The following is a 27503-nucleotide window of genomic DNA, read 5'->3' as shown; positions in this document are numbered from 1 at the left end:
GTGGGCTAGGGGAATTAGTGGGATAATTACGGACGTTACAGGAATAAATTCTCTGTTGGAGAGTCGGTGCAGACTCGATGGGGTGAATGGCCTCTTTTTGCATTATAGGGATTCTATGATTCTAAATCCAGGGAGATGTCTCGATGTTTCGGTCAACTTTACTCCCTCCACTAAACCCATAAAGACATAGGTTGTTGGGACATGTGTCTCATTCGCTGTTGGTGGAATCTTGCTGCGTGAAAAGAGGTTTTACTAAACATTAACAATGACTGCACGGTAAAAGGGCTCATTGGCATGGAAAATGGTCTTCCCGAGGATGCGGAAGGCACTACATAAATGCTAGCGGTTTATTTATTAGCATTTAAGTCAATCACTCTTATCTTCTTATGAGCTTCTCTCGGTACTATCTGATGCGACTTTTGTGTTTTGGTTTCAGGTTACAGCGCTGTGGCTTTCGACGGGACTCCGGGTTATGGTCACACTCCCAGCCATCACACACCTCAGTTCTCGAACCACGCCTTCAAACATGAAGACCCCATCAACCAGCAGAACAGTATAGGTAACACTTCAGTACTCCAGATGTCAAAGCAAGATTTACCTTTAAAGATAACACCGGGTCAAGTGTTCCTCTAGCCTAACAGTTCAAACCAGCGAAATACCAATTACTATTTCGCGAAAAATAACCAGATACCGTTTGAAAACCTATCCTTAGTGCAGTTTGGTCCGGGAAATAGCATCGCAATTTTTAAGTGCTGCTGAATGTTGGTCAACATATGCAGACATGTTTCTGAGACACGATACAGCTATTAGCCAGAATAACAAAACACTTCCAAAAGTGGTACAAAATACTGATCAAATGGACTCCAACGCGATTAAACGCACCACTTATATATTACGCCTTTTCAACATCTTTAGTATTGTGACATTGGAGGACAGCACCACCAGACATTTTGACCGGTATTTTACGACCCCGCTCGGGCGAGGCTCGTAAGATCCCGTCGGAGTCCAACGGAGCAGGGGCGGGCGTGGCGGTAAATTTCCGGCCATGCAGTTTGATGGGCCAGACATAAACATGTGTGCTAAAACTGCCTAATATTGCTGAACATCCACATTTGGTCTATTGCAATAGCAGTCCTTGTGGGATCTAACTACAGAGCGGCATGTATGTATTTTAGTTTATGTCGGAAAGTTTACACTTCTCCAATTACCCCGTGGGGTACTGGCGGCCAGAAGCTCACTGAACTTGCCTGACATGTCTCTGTACTGTACCTTAGTGGGGATGTTATTTAAGTAGATGAATGGCCGTGTTAATAGAGCTGAGAGAGAGGAATATCAGGTGGGTTTCTTCGCCATTCATATTCCAATATCCCACTGTGTAATTGCAGGACATGCATTTAGACACGAGTGCAATTAACTACCTGGACCTGTCACAGATTTAACGGTAATAATCCATTTTTAAACAAAACTTATAGCAACACTTAAAGAATCCCTGTTTATTGTTTATTGACTCTATTAATAAACACAGGGACAACCCAACTTAAAAGGTTGATTGAATGTTAGAGAAAACAAAAACATTTATTGTGAGTAATTAAACAGCGAGAGCCTGATCAATTGAACCAGCAGCGGGACCCGATTTACTATCCTGTAGATTCAATATTTTTTCATGTTGGTTTGAAAACTATCGGGTAAATAGAGAGTGTAGTTGATGTTAAGGCTGCAATAAGTTATTGAACCATCTCTGCAATTAGCTGCTTAAGTGTTCAGGAGAGATTTGTTGATTTTCGAACAGCCCAGACAAGGTCAGCTTTGCCGTGTTGGACGATCTGAGTGAGAAGCTGGAATTACACGATTTCACGACGGAACGCGTTTAATCTTTTATCATTTCAATTTTTCGTGGAATTAGTCACATTAAAAAAGAAACACTCCTTAATCCTTCAGTCATTTTCATTGAACCGCCGTTTTTACAAAACTGCAGTAGCGAACGTGAATGTTATACATCGTGTTAGCGAGGTCAATTAACCGGCCTCTCCCCCAAATGATTTGACATAAACTGCAATGTTACCCCGGGGGCGGGACTTTACAATATTGACGGGGGTGTAAAGCGGGTGACTCCTGAAAAGTCAAGAGGTAGAGAAATAGCCAGGGGCCAGGATGATAATAACCGGCAACCCGTTTGCCACCCGCTGAATTAAAAAAAATAATCTTTTATTTTACACCTGTTCTAACAGTCTCAAACCAACACAACTATCACTGCAGCTGCAGTATGTTTTCGCTTTCGCCCGTGAGAGTTTCTATTTAGTCCCAGCAAGGATAAGACTGCAAACAACAGCGCCTACTATACACGTGAAAGGCATGTGCAACAGTGTGTGCGTTCCAGGCTCTGTACAACATTGTGTAGCCACGCGAGCTTATACTGGAGTAAACGAGTCGCAACAGTAAATCACCGTATAGGTTTGACTAGATTTCAGAGACGTAACAGATTCAAAACGTACGTTACATATTACCACAAATATTATTCGATATCTTAAACTTCTCCCTTCTAGATAGTTAAAAAAACTAAAGCCACATATTTGGGCTGGATCAGTGATTCCCTCGATCAATGTAATGGAAACTCTGTGATGAGGTTGCTAAGCACGTTTGTTTGTTCTGAAAATGTGGACGCACTACAACCACATAGTCAGTCTTCCAGCCTGTCTATTAAACAATACAGCAGGGCCTTCATTACAGTGTCTCTCAAACATGCAACACTTTAATCTTAAGTCACAATTAATTTAATAAAGAGGAAAGTTGGCAAGGTCTCTCGTAGGCGAAGCTGCAAAAACAGATCTAATTTCTTAAAGGCTTATTAAATGGTTTAATGGACGTGAATGGTGACTTTTCGGTAAAATTACATAGCCCGTACAGCACAGGAATTGATCATTCAGTTTAGTTGATCCATGTCGGTGTTTACACTCCACACGAACCTTCTTCGCCCCAACTTCATCTCACCCCATCAGCATTCCCTTCCGTGTATAATTTTAGATTTTAATTAAAGTTTGTCGATGGACAAATGCGCAGCTTGCATTCAAAACTTTTGCGCAACAATCTAAGCAAATGCTATCTTAGAAACTAATCAGTTGCAATGCTGTTCAATTCCATCTCCACAGTTAAGTGAACATGTGTCCGATCTGAACTCATTCAAAACCCATTCGCTTAACAGAGTTAAAATCATGTATGTATGTGAAATACATCATTTAAAGAAATGTAATTCCCTAGCATGTGCTAATTCTCCGTGCAATGTTGGAACTATGGGAAGCAAAATTAGTGAACGGAATATTCATAGTAAGAAGTCTCACAACACCGGGTTAAAGTCCAACAGGTTTATTTGGAATCACCAGCTTTCCCAGCGCTGCTCCTTCATCCTTGTTGTGAGACTTCTTACTGTGCCCACACCAGTCCAACGGCATCCCCACCTCAGGAATATAAATAAACACGTGTCAACTAATTTCAGAAAGTCACCTAGACTGATCTGAAAGCAGGACAGTAATTTAACAAGCTCATCGTTAATAAGTTGTCATTTGTTTTACAATGTTTGAACATGATATATGTATCACATTGACATGTCAGATCATTAGCAGTTGACTGTGTTAATATTAAAATGTCAACATTAGTTCATAAGATCATAAGAGGAGACCATCGAGCCTGTTCCACCATTCAGTAGGATCAGAGGTGATCTGACTGTGGCCTTAACTCTACTTTCCTGCCTGTCCCCCATAACCCTCGACTCCCTTGTACAAGTTCAGAGATTTTCATAATTTAGTAAGAGTTTTGAAAAATTACACAGTTGAAGAGCTGGATAGAATCTAAGTAAAGGAGGTTTCTCAAACCTTTATTCTCCACACCTAGCCGTCTATGCCAAGACGTGTAAGGTTACTCATATTCACAACTATCATTAATCACTTGATAGTCAGTGACTGTTTTAGTTCTTTGCCTTTGTAAGAGTATATAAAAGTGCATCTATGTTAACTGAACACGTACACAGGTAAAATACAGCATATTGATTAAACTTAGCAAAGTTTGCTTTAATGATTGTAATGACAATAAAGAACAAAAATGTTGTGTGTGTGTTAAGTCCCACTTGTGCCCAGTAGAATCAATCCCAGTGTCCTGAGGTATCTGGACACATCTATACTATTTTAGCACTGACTTTATATCATTTCGCTAACAGCTCATGCTTTACAATGGCTTAACAAGTTCATAAATAATTTTTGACCTGTCATTTATTTCACAGGAGAGCAACAGTACACAGTCCCTCCACCAGTGTATGGCTGCCACAACTCTACAGATAGTTGTGCTGGGAGTCAGGCCCTGCTGCTAAGATCCCCATACAACAGGTAACATCTCTGCACTGCACAATAATTAGCTGGCATTGATGAGAAATATTGGTGGTTTTATTATTAATGCTGTATATTGTTGGGAGGGGGCACACCTCTGTTAGGGGCCTTACAATTTGCTGTGGGGCTCCATGATGTGGCAGAAAGTAGTCAGCTGATTACCATCATTTGATCAGTGGGAAAGTAAATTGGCCAACTGTGTCGTATTGTGTCAGATGCTGTTCACCCATCACCACTGTGCTCACTGACCTACATTGGCTCCCAGTTGGACAATGCCTTGATTTTAAAATTCTCATCATTCTGTTCAAATCCCTCCATGGACCTTATATCCATCACACCCTCCCCCCCAGCACCCACTTTTCTATAACATGCTCCAGGTCTTTAACCTTCTGAGATCTCCACACTTCTCCAATTCTGGTCTCTCGCACATCCCCAATTTTGATCACTCCACCCTTGTTGGCTTTTCCTTCAGCTGCCTGGACCAAATGTTTTGAACTAACTCCATAAAACCTCTCCACCTCTCTCTTTTCCTTGAAGGCATTCCTTAAAATCTGCCTCTTTCAACAAATTCCGATTTGGTAACTGAAACCTTAGTGAAATGTATCTGTGCCAAGATTGAGTGGGCAGTTGGATGAAATTACAGGTCTCTAGTCTGGCACTGGGAGAGATGTTGGCACTCAGTGCTTCACTTGTTTGTGGCCTGTACCAAATTTTGCATGAACTGTGAACTGCTTTGGAATGCTTATGGCTCTGTATAAATACAAGTTATTGTTGTGAACCATCACCTTGTGACACAGCTTCATTGATGACAGATAAAAGCTGATCCATCCACAGGGCGGCACAGTGACACAGCGGTTAGCACTGCTGCCTCACGGTGCCATGGACCTGGGTTTGTTTCCCGGCTTAGGTCACTGGCTGTACGAAGTCCGCATGCTCCCCCCATGTCTGCATTAGTTTCCTCCGGGTGCTCTGGTTTCCTCCCACAGTCCAAACGATGTGCTGGTTAGGTGCATTGGCCATGCTAAATTCACCCTCAGTGTATCTGAAAAGGCACTGGAGTGTGGTGAAAGGGGATTTTCATAGTAATTTCATTGCAGTGTTGATGTAAGCCTACTTGTGACACATAAACTTTAAAACTTTAAAACCCCCTTCACTTTCATTCCTATCTTGTATGGGGGTATAGTGGCCAGCCCATTTATTTCCCTTTGTAATATTTTCCTTCCAAAGTTGAAAGTTCCACTCGATATTTAATAAAGACAAATAAACGCTGATGTTAACCCATTTCCTCCATTTAACCCAATGTTCCCTTACCTTCCCCATTAGTTGTCAGAGTGCAATTGCCTAGCCATTCTAACACTAGTGTTAATCACATGTCCTCCCAGCTGGGTGTTAGCAATTATGCAGTGAGCAGGAACCTTGTTGGCTTTTTCTAGGCTAATCAGAAAAGTCAATTTATTAACCTCTTAAGGGTTGCAGAATGATTTCTACTGCCAACTGAGACTGGCATTTGAACTCCCACTCCTTTCAACTGTGCCCAGAATTTTGCCGTTGGAACATTGTCAAAATAGCCATCAATAGACACTGACAAAATAACTTGCAGAACTGTAACAGAATGTTACAGTCATGGAGTAAATGGTGGAGAGCTGATGGATTAAGAGAAAAGAAGCTCCTTTGTGCTGATGGTGTTGTTGAGTTGGTGTAGTTCAATATGACTCATTGATATTTTTCTCTATAATTCATCACTTCAGTTCAAAGACTTAAGCACAAAATCTAGGATGACATTTCACTCTAGCACGGACTCTTATGCTCACATTTGCAAGAAAATTAACATTTATAGCACCTTGCATTTTATACCCCCTTTCAGGGTCTTAGGATGTTCCATAGAACTTCAGAGCTAATAAAGTAGTTTTGTAATGTAATGTTGGAACCGCAGCAACAAATTTCCACGCAGCAAGCTGCCACAAACTGCAGTATGAGAATGACCAAACTGTCTGTTTTGCAAATGTTGATTGATAGATAAATATTGACACAGGACAATGGGAAGAATTTCCTTGCTACTCTTCAAAATAACCCTTTGGAATCTTTTAAGGGCAGGCAGGGTGTAACATCTCATCTGAGGAATAGCACTTTTGACTGTGCAGCACTGAACTCATGTACAGCACCAAAATGACAGCCTCGATTTTACTTCCAAACTCCTTGAGTGGGACTTGAACTCACGACCATCCAACTAATAGGCGAGATTGCTCTTCACCGAGACTCAGCCAATGGGGTCCAGGGAATTATCTTGCCATTCAATTGTAATAAGTAGTTGGTTTGTTCACTGAGAAAGCACCAGCATAAACCTTCTCAACCTTTTGTACCAGTCACATACATGGGTCCGAAAACTTGCATTCCGGTCACACTAGTTTGGTAGCAACCTCTATGATTTTACGCAACAAAACAGAAAATGCTAGAAAATCTCAGCAGGTCTGACAGTATCTGCAGAGAGAGAATAAAGTCAATGTTTTGAGTCTGGATGACCCTTCATCAGAGCCGAAGGGTCATTCAGACTCAAAACTTTGACTTTATTCTCACTCCACAGATGCTGTCAGACCTGCTGAGATTTTCTAGCATTTTCTGTTTTTGTTTCAGATTCCAGAATCTGCAGTATTTTGCCTTTATCACTGTGATTTTTTTGTCCCATTCTAATTAATTTATGCATTTTTTCCTGTTGACTCAACAGCTAGGCAAGATTTCACACGCAAAAAAAAGTACATGCTATCTTGTAAAGCAACAAGCAGCTCAAGGCTATACCATAATCTCAGGGACTGGATGACCCCTGCACACTCCGCTCAAGATTCCCTTTCATAGTTGATGTAGTCTGAACCTCTTGACTATATTTGTGATTTCCTCTTCGATCTGCTGTTCTAGACTTTTTTTCTGAAAGGACATGATTGCAACTTCCGCCAATGCTTGGAATTGTTGCTTGCTGATCATGAAAACATTTCCCCAGATTTTGCAGCCAAAATGATGGCAAACTTAAGGGCACTCACAGCTAGTGATGTGTAAATTGCCCAGTATGTAGAGAGAAAGTTATAGCCCATGAATGGTCAATTGCCACAAGTTGATGACTGATTTATGCTGCTCCATCATTACCCTTGTGAGAACGAGGGCTTGTCCTCAACCTCCTCCCCATGGGTTTCAAGAAACTTTTGTATTTGCACATTAATTGCCCAGAAAACGTACCACAGAAAATTAGGGTTGGAATTTAACTTAATAGCAAGATTTATATTTATGCAATGACAATCAACCTCTCTGGCCAGGAATGGTACAATTTAAACTGTGTAGTCTCCTTCCTACAGGTAGTAAGTTGATTGACAATAGAGATTTAATACATTTTAAATTCTGACCTACTTTGTCTTCTGTCTCTTTTCTCTCTCTTTCCTAAACTAATCTTTCTTTCACTCTCTGTATTTTACTTTCTGCATTTGACTCTCATTCACAACATTTCCACCTGATGCGCTGCTTCTTTCTGAATCCTTAAATCTCATTGCTGAAGAAGATGGGCTGCTGAGACCCCCAGGTGTCCAGTGATCATCGAGCAAGTTATGCCATAAAATGTTTTTGTGTTGAAATATGAGAGCAACATGTCTAACTAACTCGGCACATGCATCGTCTCAGCAGAATCTGACAATTCACAGTGAATGTGTGAAGAATATGCGAATATATAATGAACAATGAATGTTCTCCACAATGCTAAATTCAGCAAAATGAATTAGAAATGGGAAAGGTTAATAAAACACACATACATCCAAAAATACTTTGAATACATGCTCCAGTTTGCGTCAAGGGAAGGAGGTAATGATGTAATATAGGAAGGAAAGGAGCTTATCAGGATGGATGATGTGTGGTACTTTATTGACCAAAGAAATCTTGAAGCCAGCATTGGTTGAGAGTGCACAGAATCTATAAATATGATTTGCGATGCAGTCTTGAACATAGCATCTCATCTAAGCGCCAGTGAGGGTGACCTTCCACACAGGATACAGACAGTAATACCTGGGCAGCAAGGGAAAATGCGTTTTTGTTATGCTTGCTGTGGATTCTGGCCAAGGGAGAAGTGATGCTGGAAATCACAATGGGGAATTAAAATAAGAATTTATGTCACTTGCTTTTTTTTAAAAAAAAAGAAAAAGTGGTAATGTATTGTTGACCTAGTAGAAAAGTTCACACTCAGGAAAAATAGGAGTGTGTTTGCCTGAGGCGGTGAATCAAGATCATAACAGCTCGCTGGGTTAATCATGTCTCCACTATTTATTCATAACCAAAGTTTCATAGATATTCTGTACTGTTAACAACCCCCCTCCACTGAACCATTACTTTGAGGAGTTTTGCTGCATTTCTCTTCAGTTTTTTTTTAATGAACTGTTACAGGATTAGGATCAGGGTTAGAGATATGCTATTGTCAGGTAACAATATCATTAGAGCTCGGGTTGCATTTGGGGATTAGAGATTTGTTTTACAATCAGATTCGAAGCCAGTTTTTAAAGTTGGTACATTCCATTACCTCTCTGTGTAAAGTAATGGTCACGATCAGAACCCTTTACTGGACTTGATTGTTTTGACTGAAAAAAGTACATTCTGCCATGGAAAGGGGTGCCCCATTGAATCTTGGATTGCATACTACTGGGGAATTGGATAACTATTCGAAGGAGCAAAAACATTGCTGGGCTATGGAAAAAAACGGGAGTGAGAATAATTGGATAGCTTTTCCAAAGTGCTGGCATAGGCATAATGGGCTGAATAGTCTCCTTAAGTGCTGAGTTCACATGTGCGATAGTATGGATGATTCTAATTAACTTAACCTGGTGGATTCAATTGCATTTTCTATGTTTCTGTAATATATAGACATCTCACACCTCCTCTCACCCATCAAACACAAACTTAGATGACTTGTGTTTGATGCATTACCACTTTGTTGCTTGGCTGGGCTCAACTAAGGTATATGCAATATGTCACACTCAGGAAGTCTCTGCCATTCTAAACGGTGTTGGAAAGTGGACACGAGGAATTTTGGATCAGCCACGATCCTATTAAATGGTGGAGGCCTGAGGGACCGAATGGCCTACCCCTGTTCCTATTCCTTATGGTCTTATGGAACAAATCATGATTTGACTCCAGGTGCTGAAAATAAAAATGAATTTGGTTTGAAACTCAAAATATCACATTTGGACATAGGAAGAGTAGGAATATCTTTCTGTGGAAAGCAGATGGACCAGATTCTGGGGTGGCATTTGGAATTTGGTATTTGGGATTGCATGGTGATACAGTGGTTAGCACTCAGAGCATCAGGGACCCGGGTTTGATTATGGCCTTGGGTGACCGGGTGGAGTTTGCACATTCTCCCTGTGTCAGAGTAGGTTCCCCCTGGGTGCTCCGGTTTCCTCCCACAGTCCGAAGATATGTAGGTTAGGTGAATTGGCCATGCCAAATTGCCCCTTATGCTGGAATTTTACCGCCTCGCCCGCCCGAGGCTCTCAGATCCCACCCGAGGTCAACGGAGAATGCAATTCTGTGAGGTGGTAAAATTCGGGCCTTAGTGTCCAAAGATATCTAGATTGGATGGATTGGCCATGGTAAATGTGCAGTGTTATGGGGATAGAGCCTGGGTAAGATGCTCTTTTGGAGAGTCAGTGCAGACTAGATGGGCCGAATGGCCTCCTTCTGCACTGTAGAGATTCTATGATTCTAAGAGGCTTGAGGGGCTGAATGGCCTCCTCCTATTCTTAAATGAGAGTGAGCAGTGAGCAATGCAATGCATTAAAGCTGGCACAAACTCCTATCGTGTACTGCTCAACATGTTTTTATTTCTATGACAAGAAGTGAAGGGTGTGCAGTAGCCCGGGTTAGAACTCCCTGGTCAGATCATTCCATCTGCGATGCTGACTCGTGAATTACTGCGGTGTTTTAAAAAAAAACCCCGAAAAAGCAGGTCTATGATCAGGGCATAAATAAATGATGAGTAAATGCAGCAGGTTGATGAGAAAAGGTTAGAGAGCGAGAACAAAAAAAAAACACCCCGGTTGAGACTGTGGGGAGACCTGTATAAATGAAGTGTCAAAAAAGGGAGAGAGTGAAGAAAAATCTCCTGCAGCAAATGTATCGGCCTGGCACCTCCCAATGAGAATCGGAGTACTGAAGGAATTAATTACAAGAGCATTACAAGAAGAATTTGTGGAATTGCGAAGCATGTGGCACAGACCAGCACGAGGAGGCAGCTGCTAATGGGGGAAAAAACTGCAGGAGAGTTTAATAATTCTCAAAACAGATATGAAGGCAGCATAAAAGAAATGTGGTCAGGATAATGGATAACGCTGTCCAAAAGATACTGATATATATGCGAGGTGGAGTCCTTTTTTTGTTAGCGTCAGATCATTAAAGGTGAACTACAGCAGAGAGAGACACGCACCGAGTTCCAGCTGATCTCATGTGTTCACTTCGAGGAGTATGTTCTGCTGGAGTTTAGGACTGAGACTTCTTTTTAACTAATGATGGAATGGGTAGAGTCCGCGGCTATGAAAATAGCAGGTACTGTTTTCATTCATCACACCTCTGTCGCATTTCTCTTCCTTTGTCAAGCCACACAGAGCGCTCCATCATCCATCACCAGCCACCTTGGAGTTTTCAGTTCACGAGTTGAAAACTATCAGCACTTTTTTTTTTCTCTTTCCCCACTCACATTTCTCATGGGTTAGTTCATTTGTCCTGCCCCTTCCACACTCCACCATTTTTATGTCAGCCCCCGTCCCTCCTCAACGGTGGATTCCTCTCACAGATCACATTTTTCCTCTCCCTCTCTCTGTTAAGCACCAGTCATCAATCCTGGGCGGGGGGAAATATTTATTTTTAAAAAGTGAAAGTGGGTCTGTCGACAAGCTGCAGTGTTGTGTGCCGTGGCTGTCCCTTGGGCCTCCCAACAGGGCGAATTAAACTAGCCCATAAAAATAAGAGTTAAAGAGCCCCTTTCAGCTTCCCTCTTACAGCTGATAAGGCGGCAGCGTGGCACAGTGGTTAGCATAGCTGCCTCACAGTGCATTGCTGCCTCACTTGTGCTACCAAATAAACCTGTTGGGCTTTAACCTGGTGTCGTGAGACTTCTTACTGTGTTCATCCCAGTCCAACGCTGGCATCTCCACATCATTACAGGGCTAAGGACAGGGGTTCGATTCCCTGCTTGGGTCGCTGTCTGTGTAGAGTCTGCACGTTCTCCCTACGGGGGTTTCCTCTGGGTGCTCCGGTTTCCTCCAAAGGTCGTGCTGATTAGGTGCATTGGCCATGCTAAATTCCTCCTCAGTGTAGCCAAACAGGCGCCAGAGTGTGGCAACTAGGGGATTTTCACAGTAACTTTATTGCAGTGTACGTCTACCTGTGACACTAATAAATACATTAAAAAAAAATAATTCTGAAGCATCATCACTATTGTAATTTAGGAAATGTGGTAACCCATTTGCACACAGCAAACTCCCACAAACAGCAAATGGGGCCGTTTATACCCCAAAATTTAACTTGGTTTCTCTCTCCACAGATGCTGCCAGACCTGCTGCGTTTATTCAGCATTTTCTGTTTCTTTTTCAGATTTTCAGCATCCTGCAATATTTTCTTTTTCATATGATGTTGCCCAGAAAATTGGATTTTTTTCTGATGTTGATTGAGGGATAAATATTGACCAGGACACTGGAGACACTGAAGAGCCTTGCTCTTCAAAACATTGCAGTGGGATCTTGAGGGGGGCAGACAACATCTCAGTTCAGCATCTCATCTAATCTGAAAAGCAGCAACTCTAACAATGCAGTTCTCTCTCTCTCAGTACCGCACTGAAATCTCAGCTTTATTTTTGAGCTCAAGTTTTCAGCGTTGGTCTTGAACCCGCAGTCTTCCAATAGTAACACACTGGGGATTTGCACAAAATACCTTGCGGTTGCAGGGTTAAATCAGAGGAATTTATAGTCGTCCTTCTTTATTTTGCGACTTCAAAATGGGTCCAGGAGAATGGAATAGTCTTGTGGTTTGAACACAATTTGCAATAGTGAAGCCCCCCTCTCCCCTCAACCCCCACTCCGTCCCCCATTCCCCCCCCCCCCCCCCCCCCGCATCATCCCCCCGGATGCAAAGTTAAACTCCTAGTATTCTGACCAAGCCTCAGACTCACAACTCCTGGTCTCATTTTTCTCCTCGACACTATCCCCCCACTGTGTGTTTTCTCAGCAAAGTTGACAGTTCAGCAACCAATTCTGTTGAATGATGAGATTTTGTGCCATGGGTCCGTACCCACGAGGAATTGGGTACAGACAGGCAAAAAATTCATCTGACTCTAAGAGAGAGAGAGAGAAAAATGTTATCCCTTTAGTTTTGAATGCAAAGCTGAAAGAACAATGTTGAAACTGACTGAATTCACAATGTTTTCTCATATCACGTTGCTAAAGGTGATATAAACTTGATTAACCAGCTGCTGGTTGGCCTCGACATTCTTTTCCCATTTCGATTCTAGTCAACAGTCTACATTACTATTTACTGCACATTCCCACTACTTGTTTTCTTTACACCCATATGTAACCCCATGTTCTTTTCTTGCACAAATCAACAATACATGTCAGGCTCATTTGCTTCGACAATGTGGTACCTTAGCTAAATAGGTAGCACTCTTCACTTCCAGTCAGAAGGTACATGATGGGTTGAAGCTCTACATCTGACGCAAACTAGGCACGATGGCACCGGGGTGGCACAGTGGCACAGTGGTTGGCATTGCTGCCTCACAGTGCCAGGGACCCAGGTTTGATTCCCGGCTTGGGTCACTGTCTGTGCGGAGTCTGCACATTCTCCCCGTGTCTGCGTGGGTTTCCTTCGAGTGCTGCGGTTTCCTCCCACAGTTCGAAAATGCTAGTTAGGTGCATTAGCCTGCAAAATTCTCCCTCAGTGTACCCGAACAGGCACCGGAATGTGGCGACTAGGGGATTTTCACAGTAACTTCATTGCAGTGTTAATGTAAGCCTACTTGTGACACTAATGCATAAACTTCAAACTTTAAAGCTAGCTGACACTCCGAGTGTAGTACTGAAGAAGGGCTACATTGTCAGAGGTGCTGTCTTTTGACTAATTTGTGAAGCCGAAACCCCTGTCTGCCCTCTCAGATGGACATGAAAGATTCCACAGCACTATTTTAACAAAGAGCAAGGGAGTTGTTGCATGTGTCCAACATCTATCCCTCAGCTAACATCACTGAAAACATGACCCAGTCATTTGTTGTATTGCTGTTTGTGGGAACTTGCTATGCAAAAATTGGCTGCTGAATTTCCTACATTGCAACAGTGACTACACTTCAAATGTACTTCATTGGCTGACAAGCAGTTTGGGACATCCTGGGGTCATGAAAGTCATAATACTAATTCTTTCTTTAAGGCATGAGCAAATCATTGCACCATGTTTTTACTGTGAAACTTTATCCATGACTTTATGACACATCAGAAGACTTTGATCAGTAGTGGTTTTGGTAGGCTACTATGCTCCACACTGAAGCTCTTCCCCCAAAATATATCTTCTTCATAAGCAGACAAAGAGGCAGACAGACGACACACGCGTGCACACACACACACTCGCACGCATTGACAGCGTGACTGCATTAACTCCAGTTGCCTTTTAAAAACATGTCAGCCAAAGAAAAAAGCTCTATTTTTCAAAACTACTGGGTTCGTACCCAAGAGTTCTTAATGTAATGTTAGACACTGTTATGTCTGTTCTGTAAGAAAGAAGTACATCAACCTTGACACAGTTCCAAGATATAAAATAAAGGAAGAGGTCATCTCTGGGGAACTGTGAGAAAATTGGACATGATACAGTATTAACATTTCGCAACACAAGACTAAATGTGCTCCAAGAATCTACAAACATTCCCAAACAGCGTTTTACTCCCTCCCTACCCCCCCCCCCCCGCCCCTTTTAAAGAATTTAATCTTTTGCGAGTTACATTGTGACAGAAGAGTTGAAAATAAGCTGAGCAATCTGCGGCAAATATAATTCCACAGTTTCTTCAGGCCAATAACAAGGATCCAGTGGAAAATTAGTTCTAGACATATCCTCATCACCGAGAAGTGAAGCCAAGGTATTTAGTTGGCTTCTTAAACCGGTGGTTAAAATGTACGGTGCGCCGCCACCGCCGCTCGTTACCAGGGTCATTCTATCTGAAGGAGTGATGATGTGTTTATTAAAGGTTTTCTTTGGCGTGTTAATCAGAGAACCATCGCTGAAGGCAATCTCCCAACCCAGAGGGAAAGTGTTTCAAAAGCAGAATGACTGTAATTGCATTTTATGAGCAATGTATCCTATCGTATTTGGCAGACCTGCAGGAAAAATGCAATTCCCTTTCTGCCGAGTGCAGGAGCATGTCCACCAGATGTCAACAAGTTTTGTATTTTAGTCCATCTGGAGGACATCATCCCGGGTTGACGGGTACACAATGGACTTCTGTTGGTGGGCTTACAACCTCACCAGGAAGATTAGTCACTTCAGCCTACATATGCTGACTAACAAACATTGTTAGCGTTCAGGAAAGTCACTTGAATTAGTTCTGTTTATCTACACTATTACTACGGTATCAGTAGCACACTCTATTTCTGAATGGTGGGTTCAAATGTCACTCCAGAGACATGAGAACGAAATCTAAGCTGAGGGGATGCTGCAATATCAGAGGTGCCGTCTTTCAGATGATCCTCATTGCCCTCAGGGTTTTAAAACACCCCTTGCAGTATTTTGATGAAAAGGGAATATGTCTTGGTTTTCTAGGCAAATATATGTATGTCATCCACCATCTACAAAAAAAAATGCTTGCCATTATTACAGTACGCTGTGTGGGAGCTTGTTGTGTGCAGATTGCTTGTTGCATTTCCCCCATACAACAGTACTACACTTCACATGAATCTTGTTGGCTGTGAAGCACTTTGGATCATTCAGAGGTCATGAAAGGCACTATATAAATGCAAGTTTTTATTTCTCACTATTCCAAATTGGATCATTTCTTGATTTTCTTTCACTCAGAATTTAATCCAGAAGCCTTATAATCTGGAATATCTTTTCAAAAATAGGGAGGGTTTAATTTCCTCTGGCAATGCACTGATTAAATTGTTCATTTGCTTCTTCATTTTAATATATTGACCTATTTGGGAATGATAAAGAAAGATTTTGCCTCATCATTTCTATGCCAAAGTGCTTCTCTTACAATAAATTACATTGTGCAGTTTATACAACATTCGGTTGGTAATTTAGCAACCATTTTCCCCATAGCAAGACATCAGTGGTTGAGGGAGGAATGTTGGCCTAGACACCAGGCGAAATCCCTCTCTTTTTCGAATATCACTCACATATACCACAGGTACAGGAAAACAGGGTCTCAGTTTTAACATCTCATCTGATTTATAGGACTTCTGACAATGAATCATTCCTTCAATGGTTCGCTAAGACTTCATCCGAGATTATGTTAAATTATATTGATTAATGTTGTTAAATTGAGTTTGAGCATTCTAGAAGGGGAGGATATCACAGAATGAGGACAAGGAGGGATTCGAATGCATGAACGAGCATTTTAAAATCAATGCATTTCCAGTCCTTCCTTTAATTTCATTGGTTAAGCAGATATCCTGTTATAATCATTCGCCAGGGTTTCAGAAGCCCTATGGCCATCGCTGCAGAATGCAATCATGCTTACAGTCCAAAAAAAAATTGGGCTGAAGGATGCAGGAAAATGTCAAACTAACTGGGCAGGTTCCAACAAATTCCAGCTCATAATCTGTTGTTAACATGAAGATAATCTGATTCTACTTAAAGAATTATTGAGCAAGCATAAAGATTTAGGGGCTATAGTGGCATAATTGTTATGTAACCAGGTCAATAAAGCAGAGTCCTGGACTAATGATACAGCGACATGGGGCAGAATTTCACAAGAATGATTCTAAGTGTCCAGCTAGTGTGAAAATGGAGAATTGCAGATCTGTTCTTGGGCACGTTTTTACGCCCAATCTTGTGCACATTGTGCATGAAAAAGCCGACTAGATCATTTCTAACTGCTACAAGCAGTGGTTGGGCTTAATTCACCAGCCAGCAGTAAAGGTAGCTATTGCACATGTGCAGACCTCTGTGTCTACGCATGCACAATAGCTCCCTCTGCCATTGTTATTGCGCATTTGTAACATCAGAGGTTGCAGACCTCTGACGCTACATTTGCGCAATATCAACAGCAGAGGCCTGACAGAGAGAGAGAGAGCTGTTCGGCCTCTGCCATTGCAACCAACTCCCCCCCCCCACCGAAATTGTGGGGGCCCGCGGGAGATTCCAAGCCCCACACCGCCCAAAAATATAGCCACCGCCACCCAAACCGATTGCGCCCCCTCCCTCCCCACTGATCGCAGGCAGTGCAGCGGGGCTCCTCCCCCCATACCGATCGCAATGCAGAGTGTCAGCAAGCACCCCCCTCCCCGATTGGGCCACCTATTACGACCCCACCCCCTTCAAGCCCTACCCCTAAGGCCCTGCCCCATAAGCCCCGCCCCTTTAGGTCCCACACCATAAGCCCCATCCCTTCAGGCCCCACATCCCATGGGCCCTGTCCCGGCACTGCCAATGGGCAGTGCCAAGGAGCTCAGTGGGCATTGCCAAGGTGCCAGGCTGACATTGCCAGGCAGGCACTGTCAAAAGGGTACCCTCTATTGCCCTTGGCCTCCCCAGGGGACCTCAATGGCTTCCAGTTCTACCGGCGAGGCCAACACGAGTTTTCCCTGTTCATGGGGAGCAGATGTTTTCCTCGCCGGAGAGAATCTCTCCCAGCAAGGCCGCAAAGGCAAACGAGCCCGAATGATTGAGCACCAGGCTCGTTAAACAGATGGAAATGGTGAGTTAAATAAATTTAAATACATTATTCAACCTCTCACTGGATTTGGGTGAGAGGCTGACCTCGCCGGAAATCTGGCTTTGATAAGATTGCGAGAGCCGAGAAATCGGGCGTGATCTTGATTTTTTGGTTCTCGCTCCACCCATCGAACTGGTAAAATTCTACCCATGGATTCAAATCTCACCACAGCAGTTAAGTGTCTAAATGATAACACAATAGTGTTAGTAATGGTGACCATGAATGTACCAGGTTGTCAAAAGACGCATTTGGTTCACTAATGTTCTTCAGGGAAGGAAATCTGCCTTCCTTACCTGATCAGGCATAAATGTGACTTCAGACTCACAGCAACCCTCTGATCTGACTGAACCCGCTTAGCAAGCCACTCTATGTTCTATGGGGATGGACAATGAATGCTGCTCTTTCCAGCGATGCACACATCGCATGAATTAATGAAACAAAAATGCACTAGAAGGGTTATTGCAGGAAATACTACTCATTAATATTGCTGCTCTTTTCCTAACTCTTACCAAATCTCAATCAACCAGCACCCCTGTGTTTATGAGGCGAAGTTAAACAGTTTGGGGTCATACTTGCTGCAGTTTAAAAGGATGAGAGAGGATTTAATCGAGGTACATAAAATACTAAAAGGGATTGATAAAGTAAACGTAGACCAAATGTTTTCCGTATAGGACAATCTAGAACAATGGGTCACATGTATAGGTTGAGAGGCGGTAGATTTAAAACCAAGATGAGGAGGAACTACTTTTCGCAAAGGGTGGTGAATTTGTGGAACTCAATGCCCCATAGTGTGGTAGAGTCAGAATTATTAAATGGTTTCAAAAAGGAGATAGATGCATTTCTGATTTTAAAAAAACAGGTTAAAGAGTTATGGAGAACAGGTAGGGAGTGGGATTTGAGACCAGGAAGAGATCAGCCCTGGTCTGATTGAATGGCGGAGCAGACTCGAAGGGCTGAACTGCCTACTTCTGCTCCTAATTTCTATGTTCCTATGTTACTGGCTTTCATTGGTACCAGTGCGGCAATGCCTCAATCTTAAAATTCTCATTATTGAGTTAAAATCCTACTATGGCCTTATCCCCTCCAAGCTCCACAATCTCTTCCAGCCCCACAACCCTCTGAGATCGCTGCACTCCTCCAATTCTATCTATCAGTGCATCCATGAATTTAATTGCTCCTGAGCTCTGAAATTTCCTCCCAAAGTCTCTCCGTCTCTCTACCTCTCTCCTCTTTTGAGTCGCTCGTTACACCATACCTCTTTGACCAAGTTTGTGGTCATCTGTCCTAATATGTCCCAATATCACCTAATATGGACCACTGTCAATTTAATCAAATAATGGTTTGAAAAGCCTTTGATCCCTTAAAGTGCTATGTAAATGCAAATTATTCACTGAAAATTGTGCATTTGCTTCTTTATTTGGATGTCCTTTTGCCGGTTTGTGTAGATAGAACAAGGATGTTCAGTTTTAAGAGTGTAACGTGATGTGGCCTAAGTAAGCTGTGCTAAATCGAAAGCTAGCTTTACATCACAGAGCTGAACTTTCATATATGTGCTCCCAGCTGAGAACATTATATTCAGGAAATTATATGGATTGAAATTGTGCAGAACATCTGCCAATGTCCTGGGTTTCTGGCAGGAATGTGTGATTGTAAAATTAGCCCTGCCTTCTTTGAACTTCACCAGATACTGTAACATACTTCCACTGGGTGTGGCTCCTTGCCAGAAGAGTTCATTCATAAAATTGACCCAATGGCCAACATGGAACGAACATGGCTAATAACATTAAAAAAAAATTATTTCATGAGACATGGGCATCGCTGGCTGGCGAGCATTAATTGCCTATCCCTAGTTGCCCTGAAACTGAATGGCTTGCTAGGCCATTTCAGAAGGCAGTTGAGAGTCAACCACATTATTGTGGCTCTGCTGTCACATGTAGGCCAGACCAGGCAAGGACAGCAGCTTTCCTTCCCTAAAGGACACTAGTGAACCAGATGGGTTTTTCCGACAATCGGCAATGGTTCCATAGTCATCAGTCAACTCTTAATTCCAGATTTTCTTTGGAGTTCCATACCTGTGCATTGCTAATACTCCAGTAGATAACAAGGCCATCATTGAGCAGATAAATCGGTGCTGGGGCAAATCTTCAGATGCTTAGGCTGCTCTGGGAGGTGCAACTTATGTTGTTGACATGTATGTTATGGATTTGGGTGGGGAGAAACAGTGGGCTGCAGGCCTCCTTGCGAATTAGACAGTCTATATCTGGGGCTAATCTTAACTTCTCTGCATCAATTCAGGATGCTTCTTTACCAGTGATACTATAGTCTTGTTCCTCTTTTTAGGAGGTGCATAGACCATCACTCAGTTTTGCAGAACTGCTGCTTTCTTGGGTGGGATAGTTCCTCCAATCTGCAAGTCCATTCATGGCAGTAGCAAAGGTTGTGACCTAATTTGGCTATCGGTCTGCATGAAAACAAACAATCTGTACCAATGAAATGTCTGAATCATGATTGTCTGTATCTCTTTTCCAAGCTTGTTCAAACTAGCCTGGATCACTTCTTGGACTCCAAAGAATATTAGTTGGGACTTTTGTTGGGGGATGGTTACGCTACTATTTCAATACTAATTCATACGCCACTGATATTAAGACTTTGCACAAAGGCAAACTGGGGACTATTCATAGTCATTTGGCTTACTTTACTGCACCACATTACACTATTGTGTGCACAGAGGTACCAACTGCACAACATAGTTTGTGTTAAAAACCTTTCAGTTGGAAAGCAGGCAGACTGAGGCCCGTATCCTTAACAGAGAAAGCGCAGGAGGGCAGCCAACAAGCTGTAACAGTGATCTGAACTGCAGATAACTCAATGACCCCCACCTCTGATGTTCAGTGACTGTATTTTGGCACTTCATGTTGAAGACCATTTGATTCTCTTTTTGTCAAGAGAGCAGATGGGAGATTATCATTTAAATAGATTTGAGGAAGAAATTTACAGTTACACTATGTAAATTCTTTCTCTGTAAAGGGCAGTTATTGTCTTAAAAGAATTCTTTAGCTGAACTCACAGGCCTCAACATTTCAGGTCACACACTATGGTCATCACCTGAAGGAGTGCCTGAAACGGGTCAAAGAGGTAATTGTATATAGTGGAGTATGGGTGAACCATAGAACCATAGAAAATTACAGCTCAGAAACAGGCCTTTTGGCCCTTCTTGTCTGTGCCGAACCATTTTATGCCTAGTCCCACTGACCTGCACTTGGACCATATCCCTCCACACCCCTCTCATCCATGAACCCGTCCAATCTTTTCTTAAATGTTAAAAGTGACCCCGCATTTACCACTTTATCCGGCAGCTCATTCCACACTCCCACAACTCTCTGCGTGAAGAAGCCCCCCCTAATATTCCCTTTAAACTTTTCTCCTTTCACCCTTAACCCATGCCCTCTGGTTTTTTTCTCCCCTAGCCTCAGCGGAAAAAGCCTGCTTGCATTCACTCTATCTATACCCATCAAAATCTTATACACCTCTATCAAATCTCCCCTCAATCTTCTACGCTCCAGGGAATAAAGTCCCAACCTATTCAATCTCTCTCTGTAACTCAGCTTCTCAAGTCCCGGCAACATCCTTGTGAACCTTCTCTGCACTCTTTCAATCTTATTTACATCCTTCCTGTAACTAGGTGACCAAAACTGTACACAATACTCCAAATTCGGCCTCACCAATGCCTTATATAACCTTACCATAACACTCCAACTTTTATACTCGATACTCCGATTTATAAAGGCCAATGTACCAAAGGCACTCTTTACGACCCTATCCACCTGTGACGTCACTTTTAGGGAATTCTGTACCTGTATTCCCAGATCCCTCTGTTCAACTGCACTCTTCAGAGTCCTACCATTTACCCTGTACGTTCTTCTTTGGTTTGTCCTTCCAAAGTGCAATATCTCACACTTGTCTGCGTTAAATTCCATTTGCCATTTTTCAGCCCATTTTTCTAGTTGGTCCAAATCCCTCTGCAAGCTTTGAAAACCTTCCTCACTGTCCACTACACCTCCAATCTTTGTATCATCAGCAAACTTGCTGATCCAATTGACCACATTATCATCCAGATCATTGATATAGATGACAAACAACAATGGACCCAACACCGATCCCTGCGGCACACCACTAGTCACAGGCCTCCACTCAGAGAAGCAATCCTCCACAACCATTCTCTGGCTTCTTCCATTGAGCCAGTGTCTTATCCAATTTACTACCTCCCCATGTATACCTAGCGACTGAACCTTCCTAACTAACCTCCCATGAGGGACCTTGTCAAAGGCCTTGCTGAAATCCAGGTAGACAACATCCACCGCCTTCCCTTCATCCACTTTCCTGGTAACCTCCTCGAAAAACTCTAATAGATTGGTCAAACATGACCTACCACGCACAAAGCCATGTTGACTCTCCCTAATAAGTCCCTGGGTCGTACTGCTGATTTAGCAGACTGTCCTGTGTGCAATAGGTCAGTTCATGTTAATGTTCTTGCTACTGATTGATCAGTATATATTTTAACATTCTTGCTGCTGATTGGTCAACTGTGTAGAATGGATGCTAACATGTTTCTTGAGACAGAGTAGCCATTAATGAGAAGCCTTCAGTCTTAGAGGAACAGTGTGGCATTGGTAGATCTCCATAAGCCCCTGAACATATCTTTTATGCCAATATGTGATGGGTGAAATCAGTTTAGAGTTGGGCTTGTATTGGATGTAGTAGTTATAAAGTTGAGCATATTTGACAATACTTTACATGTTCCATTCACTATATTTGAAGTAGGTTTGATGTTCTTTGAATCTCGCATTTCGCCTGCGACTTGCTTCTCCAATGTCGGCAAGCCCACAATTGTATAGTATGCTGTAAATCCCTGGTGTATTGTAAGATGCTTTCTTGTCTTTGTGGGTATGAAAATTGGAGTGGAGTATTTTAGATGTGTGTTGGACTTCTGCGTCTGTTAACTTGAGCATACATTGTGATCTGTGTGAGGTGGAACCAATATACAGAAGCTGCTTCTTGTCTTAGTGGAAGTAGCTATTATAGAGTGAATAATTGGTGGGCATGTGTTAATCTTGTGGGAAGGGAATCCATAGAATTGAAGTGTAGATTTAATATTGTAAAATGTTTTGTCACTGTAGGCCTTTTTAATGAGAGTGTTTGAAATCGACTGGATGGTGAATGTTTGGTGGAAGGATTGATAGTTCCGGTATCTGTTAGTATGAGTGGGCCTACAGTAGACTTGTTGTAATGGCATGCCACTATGAGATTTGCTGATGAGACCATTGAAAAATGGTATATGATTGGGTTTTGTATTGTCATTATAACAATTTGATTTTATACTATTAAACACCAGACAAAATTGGTTCTCAGTACAGTGATTGTATATCTGATACAAATAATAAATACTAATATATTGCATGTGGTATTGTCCATAGTGAATATCAAGTTTTTTATTACTTGCAAAGCAGCAACAAAATCCCAAGAGGGAATACCATAACTTGTGGCCAAAGCCTAAGTCATCACCATTGACATGGCTAAATTGGCTGGGCAATGTTGACATTGCAATTTACAGTGGTAAATATTGATGCAAAAGTGTAACCAGGATTTGTGACAATAGGAAGTAAGGTGTGTGAAGAGAAATTATATATGCTAAGTAAGATTTTTAATTAAGTATCTTACAACTCCAAAAGAAATTCAGCAGGAACCCCTTTACCTAGAAAGTGGTTAGAAATTACTCCATGCTGCCCCGTGGAGTAGTTAAGATGAATAACGTTTAAGAGGAAGCTGGATAAACATGAAAGAGAAAGGAATAGAGGTTCAGCTGATAGGCTTTGATTCAGTAACCAGAGGATGCAGGCCTCAGATATTAGACAAAAGAAGTTAGGGTGGGTGAGGAGAATTTATTTTGTGTAGCAAACTAGAGGAGCTTGAATTGGAGATACGCCATGGATGTTGATGTACAAATTGACCTTTGAAACCTTGGAATATCCCTTCAAAAATGTGGGCGTGACTCATACGCCAAGTGGAAAAATGAACTGTTAGAACATAAGAACATAAGAAATAGGAGCAGAAGTAGGCCATCTAGCCCCTCGAGCCTGCCCCGCCATTCAATAAGATCATGGCTGATCTGACGTGGATCAGTACCACTTACCCGCCTGATCCCCATAACCCTTAATTCCCTTGCCGATCAGGAATCCATCCATCCGCGCTTTAAACATATTCAGCGAGGTAGCCTCCACCACCTCAGTGGGCAGAGAATTCCAGAGATTCACCACCCTCTGGGAGAAGAAGTTCCTCCTCAACTCTGTCTTAAACCGACCCCCCTTTATTTTGAGGCTGTGTCCTCTAGTTTTAACTTCCTTACTAAGTGGAAAGAATCTCTCCGCCTCCACCCTATCCAGCCCCCGCATTATCTTATAAGTCTCCATAAGATCCCCCCTCATCCTTCTAAACTCCAACGAGTACAAACCCAATCTCCTCAGCCTCTCCTCATAATCCAAACCCCTCATCTCCGGTATCATCCTGGTGAACCTTCTCTTCACTCCCTCCAATGCCAATATATCCTTCCTCATATAAGGGGACCAATACTGCACACAGTATTCCAGCTGTGGTTGCCATCCTTGTTGCTCATTATGTGGGGTTTGCCCTCTGTGGGCATGTCTTAAACACCTGTGCATCTTTGCAACACAGACCATATCACCTTCTTGACCCCTTGCACCCAGCTATAAGGGACTAGCATGTAAAACCTCCATTTGAGGCTGACTACTAATGTGAGTATAGCATGTCATGGCTGAAAAAGGGGTCAATTAATGTGTCAAGTATATGCAAAAACTTGGGGTGTGATCTTACCGGCTGCTCACGCCATGCTCCCGCTGAAGCGAGGTTGGAGAATTTGGCGGTCAGACAAATCTCCATTCACTACAGCGGAATGGGAAAATCCCGCCGGCATGAACGGTGATAAGATTCTGGCCATGGTTTTTGGAGCCGGAAAAATGGGACTGTCTCGTATACCAGCTTGTCTCATACGCCGCATTCTACGGTGCTTGAAGCAATAAAATTGCAGGGCTACCAAGGAAAGAGTGGGGGTGGGAGACTAATTGGAGAACTCTTTCAAAGGGTCAGCACAGGCCCAATGGGCCAAGTGGCCTCCTGTTGTGCTGTATGATTCTATTATCTAGTTTGGGAATCTACCCAGGCCCAGAAAACCTTACTTTGGCTGTACACATGTAAATGGACAAAGCAGTGAGTAATATACTCATGTCATGGTAAGGTTACTGCTTTCAAAGAAAGAAAATTAGTCCAGACAGATTATATTACATGCATAAATTGACGGATGAAGCTCTGTGACAGCCCATCATTTAATTCATATTTAAAAATCCTTGGGGATTAGAATCAATAGCTGATTATAACTCACGTTCAATTTTAATGCATGATGCAGAGCCTGGAATGATTCTGACAGCGATAGATTTAGAGGGTGATGCAAACTGCATGTCTGTGAATGTTACTGCTTAAATGAGAAATGCCTGAGCCTATACCGTGATTGCTGGCTAGAGAACAGCTGTTTTCATATGTCAGATTTTCCCTTTCCATAAAATAAAAATTGCTACTTACTATTAACATTTTCAGTTCCTCTGACTTTTCAAACTGTTTGCTGTCAATTTGCTACGCAATGCAAAATGGTTGTTTTCAGCAGTTTTGATCACTGCTGTGATTCGTTAGGTGTGACGGGTTAATCCATTGTGAATTATGTACCTTCGCCAATAGGACAGATGGTCAGGTCTGTGGTGCTGAAAGAGGACTGAATTGTGGTATAAGTACTGAGCTTCCCGTCTTTGGAACACTGGCAGTCCAAAGAGTTTCCTCTCTCTTATTTGTATAACATTCTTAACCTGTTCTTTACAAAAAGCACCCAGAGGAAATCTAACCCATTATGGTGGCAGGATTTCATGTTGCGTCCAGTCAGGCTATGCCTGACCTGGTAGACTTTCACTGCAAGACCTCCCCTCACCTACCTTCCCCCATCGTCCTACACCCACTCCCCCACTTCACCTCCCAATTCCTGGACTTGGAGAGCACATCTAACAAGAAAGAACTGTTGAAGAATGCATGACTAAGGTGTTTTCATATTACAGCAGCCCCTCTCCTCTTCTTCACCTATTCGTTCTGCTAAATAATGGTGCAAATATGGCCACCACAAATGGGACAGGTTCACAACGCAATGGTAAAGAAAAAAGATACTCTCCAGAAATTGATGGGTGAAAAAGTCTTTTATATTGTTCCTCAGGACATCATTATACTCTTTACCACCACTGATGCACAAGGTGAATGTTTAATTGGTGTTGCAGGAAACGCGGCAGCCAATTTGTACACAACAAGGTCCCACAAAAGGGCAGTATGACATTGACCAGGTAATCTATTTACTGGTGTTGGTTGAGGGATAAATATTAGCTCTCAAGAACTCTGCTCTTCCTTGAAATGGTACTATGGTATATTTTACATCCACCTGAGATGGTGAATGGGGAGTTGGTTCAATATCTAATTCAAAAGGCAGCATCGGAATGCCAACCCAGATTTTGTGCATAAGTTGTTGAAGACCTTTTGAGGAAATAACTCTCTCGCACAGATTACTACCCACTGAGGCATAGGTGGCATCTAAGTTATTGAAACCTCTGAAAGGATATTTAGTAAGGTTGTGTGCACAACACAAGTAATCCTGCATATTTCCCAAATTAAAAGCAACAGTATTGACTTGGGTATGGTAGTTTAGTGGCTATATAGTACTAGAAATAGTAATCCAAAGTACTGGGAGTTCAGAACTGACAGTATGCAAGTGATGAAATCAAATCTAATAAATGTAATATTTTATGGACTGGCACTGGAATAACTTTTGGAATTTTTATAACATCTTGTGCTGCATTGACGCAATAGATCCCATGGTACTATTCAACGAAGAGTTAGAGAGTTCTCCCTGGGTGTCCTAGCCAATAATTACCCTGCAACCAATATCTCGAAAACAGATTATCTGGTCAATTATCACATTACAGTTTGAGGGAGTGTGCTGTGTGCCAATTGGCTGTCACATTTCCTGACAGAACAATAGTGACTACGCCTTGAAAAAAAAAGTATTATTGGTCAAATAATACTTTGGGGTGTCCTGAGGTACAAATAGAAGTATTTTATTCTTTTATTTTGTATATTCAGTTGTTAAGGTAATAAATGAGCTTTGAAACACAAAACCGAGCAAGTGGAAAATGTGACTATTGACAATTATTCTATTCTTATTGCCCTTACAGCCATGCGACAGGATATGAGACTGACAATCACAATGCCCCAATGTTGTACAGCTGCAGCACGCAGTACAGAATACATACACACGGGATGTTCAGAGGGCTTCAGGTGAGTAATGCCAATGTTCCTTTTCTTAACAGCCCGTGTGTCTGTTACGGTCTTTAAAGAAACCTTTTAAAACCCTTGCACCTGACCCTGGGAAAGCTGATTGTGTGCGGTCTGGAAGTAGTCCTGATTACAAGGGCCACTTATGTTTCCAGATGTTTCTAATTTGGGACTTTCACAACACTTTGGGAGCCGAGGGAAGGAGATTCTGTTTCGTATCAACAGATTTGAAAAAAATGTCGATTCGACACTCGTTCTATCATTTGCTTAAGACAGACTGAGAACCAGTCAAGGTGGCAGCAATGAGAAGGTTTGCCTTCAGCCCTGCCTGCTGCATATTTTCGAGGAATTGGCAGAATAATTTCAATCTGTCTTGATTTTATCTGCATTTGTAGTACTCGATATTAATCATTATAATATCTTATCAGTGAAACCTTGCTCTCTGATATATCACACCAACTGATAAAACGTGTTATTTATGGTTTCCTCTCTCACAGGGAGATCATGATAAATGCCCTCATTTTATAACCTGCCACTATCTGTGTACCATTTCTTTCAAAAGAAACTGAAAGTACAAACAGTTTGACCCTACTGACACTGTAGAATTTCCTTCTACACTTTCCCAAACAGATAGTGTATAGGGCCCCACAGACGAGCTCCATGAATATGAATATTTCAACAACACTTCATAAATTAGAATCATCCAGGTTAGGTACTGCAAGGTAATCATTTGTTTCTTTAAAGTTATGTTCTTCTTTAAGACAGAC

The 27503-nt window shown here is 42.2% G+C and overlaps 1 protein-coding gene across 4 annotated transcripts in view; it reads left to right on the top strand.

The window, feature by feature from the left end:
• The window catches only part of LOC144498956 (Wilms tumor protein homolog), an 80007-nt gene that overhangs the window by 17130 nt on the left and 35374 nt on the right, over positions 1-27503 (top strand). For all 4 annotated transcript variants that reach the window (XM_078220937.1, XM_078220938.1, XM_078220940.1 and 1 more), the window contains exons 2-4: positions 437-559; positions 4271-4373; positions 26637-26739. In XM_078220937.1, coding sequence (XP_078077063.1) covers positions 437-559; positions 4271-4373; positions 26637-26739 — 329 coding nt within the window. The remainder of the gene's footprint in view (positions 1-436; positions 560-4270; positions 4374-26636; positions 26740-27503) is intronic.

The sequence above is a fragment of the Mustelus asterias genome, chromosome 9 (genome assembly GCF_964213995.1).
Source record: "Mustelus asterias chromosome 9, sMusAst1.hap1.1, whole genome shotgun sequence".
Taxonomy (NCBI): domain Eukaryota; kingdom Metazoa; phylum Chordata; class Chondrichthyes; order Carcharhiniformes; family Triakidae; genus Mustelus; species Mustelus asterias.
The sequence above is the reverse complement of the archived record's forward strand: the minus strand, read 5'-3'. Positions and strand labels throughout refer to the sequence as shown.